Below are 4,529 nucleotides of genomic sequence, written 5' to 3'. Positions count from 1 at the left end.
TTTAACTGCATGTTTATAATTAAAAGTAGTTATAATAAAAAAAAAGAAGAGTATCTACCTATTAATTAACACCTGTGCAGTTGCTTTTTCAACGTAATTGTTAAATCGTTTGTTAATTAACGATATTTTCCTTCTCGAAAAACGATATAGTATTTAAGTTTCTGATTTTAAACGTTGAAACTCTCTTTTTATATTAGCACACTGTGTATATTCCATGTGCATACGTATGCAAGCGTTCTAAAGCAGAATAGCCCATTTTCTGATCGTTCGACAGCAAAGTAGAGAAATAAAAGCGCAGTATAAGGAATCCTAATCCCGCGTATATTTCCACAGGGTATACAAGCGTTTTCGTCAGAAGCGGAAATGTGTACTGATACATATCTCCGTTGGTCGACATAAAACGGGATACGCGAAAGAGTGAATAAAGCTTCTTACAATTAGTCGTGAAAACGTAGAATAACTGTCCTTAAGACTGCTAAAGTATGCTTTCGAAAGCATTCGAAGCTCTCCCGACAGATAACCTATTGTCCATAATACTTGTGCAACTTCTCTAAAAGCAGCGTTGTTGCACATACACCTTTGTACCAGATTTACAAACGGACAAGCTACTTTTGTTCATGTGAAATTGCACGATTCGTGTGAACGTTGTTCCTGTATATTGTTTTATGTACAATACTTACGTTTCTTTGCCTAAGAAACCAGTGTATTCTGATAGGTTAACCCTTTGAACTCTAAATTCTTTTTTTTTAAGTTTCTTTTCAATAACTCTAAGAATTTTATTCGAAATGCACTTCAAAAGACATTTGGTTGATGGGAACCAATTTAACACGTTGAGTGCGGAGCCGATTTCGCTCTGCTTTCCGTTCAGGCGGCACACAGCGGCGATCACTTCGCGAGCTGTTCGGTTACAGAGTATAAACAGAAGATGACAAATGCGCTCACACGACATTCAGACGAAGAAATACCAATCCGGGTTGATAGAAGAAGTGTTCATAAATTGGAAAAAAAAAAAGAAGGAGACGTGCTGGTCCCACGGACCGACGGCACCCAAACGAAAAGTTCACTGTCAGTCCCCACGGACTGACGCCGCGCTTAACGTGTTAAACAATTGTTTTTACTAATTACATTGAAAATAGCTAGTAAAATCAATTTTTTACCAAGTGGCAGACAATGTCGCTTCTCAGTCGCCACTCGAGTGCAAAGGGTTAAATATTCTGGTATTCAACATGTCCAAATATTTTGTTGTTTAAATATGTGGAACTTGTAAGAAGTAATCAAGTACTCAAGTACATGGGTACTATACAATGTTTTGGTACTCCACTCTTCGAACACCCGGAGTATTTAGATACTCGGCTAATGAAGTAGGATCTCGATTTAGATAGTCCACTTAAGTACTTTAATACTTTGTTAGATGCTCGAGTAATTGGACACTGGCGCCTTGAGATAACTTCATATTTCGATTTTTCGGTGTTTCTATATTCAGGTGTTGAGATGCTTAAAAATTAAGCCTCCAAGAATTCCCATCTTGAATATCTCCGGAACCACGAAAGTAAAAAAACAATTTTTATTCGAAAATATTAATAAATATTAAGATATTAATACCTATATGAAAATTATACAAAATATTAATTTCTCGAATAAAAATTGTATGGTATTGTAAAATAAAAATTAACAGCATTCGAATTTTTTAGCAGCAACAAATATTAATCACGCGTTTATTATTTTACTTCCATGACACTCTTGAAAGTAAAAAATAGTGTAACACATTTGCAGCAGAGGATTTAATAATCGAAATGTCACAAATCTACGAAAAGAGAAATTGCTAATTGCACATGTTTATCAGAAATGTCTTTGCACGCGCGTTAAAGTTATGAGAATGAGAATGTCGATACATTTGTATGGAGCCTTTCCTTTCTCGCATTGGTTGTCACGTCGGAAACATTATGCACGAAGGAAAAATATGTCAACTTGAAAAGGACTGATACTTTAGCAATCTGAACAAAACTACTTTATGATTCGATGCAGAACATTTTCAGAACCGTAAAGCCCACTGTAAGCACGGTCGTGAGAGAAAAGTGAAAAACAACTTCCTTTTGTAGCCTTAGATGGGAAATGCATGTATGATACAACGAGACTCGTGTAATAACTTTACGATATTTTAATGACAGAAAATACGATGGTTACGCGAAGATGTAAATCAAGTTATATCAGTTTTACCACTTTATTGTTTGTGTGGTTTATTTTTTAAGTTAGATTTGTATAAAGTTTAAGACACCACGACATTTTTCTCTTTTGTTCTTTTAACTGAATTTTAAAGTTGCAACAAGTAATTGTACAGGGTTATCAACAGGCCACATAATTATCTTTTCTATTATAGTTATGGTGGCACGAGAAAATTTTTAGACGTAATTTAAATGGTTTCAAATTTTTTTGATGGAAAAAAATGGCAAGCAATGAAAGGAAATTTCATTTTTGATTAAACATTTTAGAGTCTAAGGTCATTTTATGGTCATACTGTTATGCATGTTTAAATGCACATCAATGTTTGCTACAACATACAGTAGACAAAAATGTACCTTGTGATCCTGAGAAAAAGAGAAAATAGAAAAGTTTATCTTTCATTTTATTCACCCTATGCAACCATTTAAATTACGTCTCAAAATTTTCTCGTACTACCTTAGCTAGAGAAAAGAATTACGTGGCTTGTTTTACGTGGCCCACCCTGTGTATTACGAGAAATTAAGTCCCCTTGAAAGGAGAATACTTTTTGCCGATGATCACTGAGACTATCATTCAGTTTACTCAATTTTTCCAACGAGCCCCCGTATACTTAGGGCAGATTAAAAGAACGTGCTTTACGATTATTTGGCAATTATATATATTAAAAATTGTAGGGTTGGTTTTACAGAGTCGATATGAACGCGTCACATTTTAATTTCAACATTATCTGCTCAATCTTATCGCGTGAAGTCAATTTTAACGCGGCAAGAGGTGGAAATATCCGAGTTTCTGTTAAGAAAAAAGGAGAAATTTTCGTGAAGGCATTTCATTGCGGGATGCAATATTACCGACGGGAATGCGATCAGAAAAAGACGAAGCTATAGAATGCGCATCTATATTTGCCAGGAATTTATGTGCGTGCCGTTAAAATTGAGCAAGTAGAAAAAAGTTTCAGAAGCTTTCGAAATAACTTCCTAAATCTGAACGTACGAATGAAACACAAGTTTGAAATTTTCTTGAAAAATTTCTATCTTAAAAGGTTCTTACTTGTTTAAGGATTTCACAAGTAGGTGGAAATTTTTATATAAATTTATGTTTCAGAATTTACTTGAAAGTATTTTTATACTGGACAAATTTTTAAACATTCATTTTGAGATATCTTTTTACCATTATTTGGAATAATTTGCACTAAAATTTGGTTGAAAGTGCCTCTAAATTACACTAATATAGTACTTATACTAACGTGCATTTAACATAATCATTAAGTAAGTCCTTGGAACCTCAATTGTACGAAATCTTAATTTTTTTTAGATTTGAATAATCACAAAAAGAAGTTTCGAAAGGGAAAAACAATTAATTTTAAATAGATGTACTCTTTTTCAACATTTTCCTTTAGTATTAATTTTTTTATAATTGAAAAATTAATTCACACGTAAATATAATATTTGCAGCTTTTATATTTATTTGCAGAATTTAATTCGCAGTCCTCTATTTTCAATTTAATTTAGAATAAATCTACTAAAATTAATTCACCTCATTTATTACTTGACAAACATTTACACACGATAATACTTTTTATTTTTTTTAGTAGTTATTAAATTATGTTCAAGCCTTTAAGTTTGATTAAAAATACGAAAGATGTTGAAAATTATGAGTGGCCCTGACTTTTTGGCCAGGGGCTCTACTACTTTACAGTCTCTTTCTACCTTTCTTCTATTTATCAAATATCTCCTTCTTCTTCTCACAGAAATATTGCTTTCCGAATGTACTCTTTTGATTAGCAAAAACAATAAACAAACGTAAATTTAAAAAATTTCATTTTCCTACAAACATCTTTTTCCTTTCTAATTTTTACATCGTACACGATGTCTTTGTTAAATTCAACCAAAACGTTACACGCTGACATATCTACTTTTGACTCCTGTCTTATTCGCCGGTTGTTTAGCTTTGATTTCCACATAGAGACTACTTTGGAAGAAGGCTCCGCCGACACGGGTAGACATTTTGAGGTAAGAACGTGCTATCCGTAGATTGGCGTTATGCTGTCCCATCACGAAATCGTGGGAGCTATGTCATCCGGAATTTGTCCCGTGCCGCTCCTTCGAGAGTTTGGACATATTGAAATTCAGCACGGAGCGCCTACGTGATGTTTCTATCTTCGACACTACACCCTCTTTGCTCGGTATACATGCTCGAGAAATAAGGGCATAAAGAGGAACTTGTTTGAGGCGAACTTGTGAAATTGAAATACATCGAAGCCAGGCGAAAGTATGTACGTATTGTACATGTAAGAATATTTCAATCGACGT

The 4,529-nt window shown here is 33.9% G+C and overlaps 1 protein-coding gene across 1 annotated transcript in view; it reads right to left on the bottom strand.

The window, feature by feature from the left end:
* The window catches only part of LOC108574437, a 13,827-nt gene extending 9,604 nt beyond the window's left edge, over positions 1 to 4,223 (bottom strand). The window contains exon 1 of the mRNA XM_017937029.1: positions 4,133 to 4,223. Within this exon, the coding sequence (XP_017792518.1) occupies positions 4,133 to 4,223 (91 nt within the window). The remainder of the gene's footprint in view (positions 1 to 4,132) is intronic.
* Between the last annotated feature and the right edge of the window lie 306 nt (positions 4,224 to 4,529).

Source organism: Habropoda laboriosa, unplaced genomic scaffold (genome assembly GCF_001263275.1).
Source record: "Habropoda laboriosa isolate 0110345459 unplaced genomic scaffold, ASM126327v1 scaffold172, whole genome shotgun sequence".
Taxonomy (NCBI): Eukaryota; Metazoa; Arthropoda; class Insecta; order Hymenoptera; family Apidae; genus Habropoda; species Habropoda laboriosa.
Note: the sequence above shows the minus strand (reverse complement) of the source record. Positions and strands in the feature narration are given on the sequence as shown.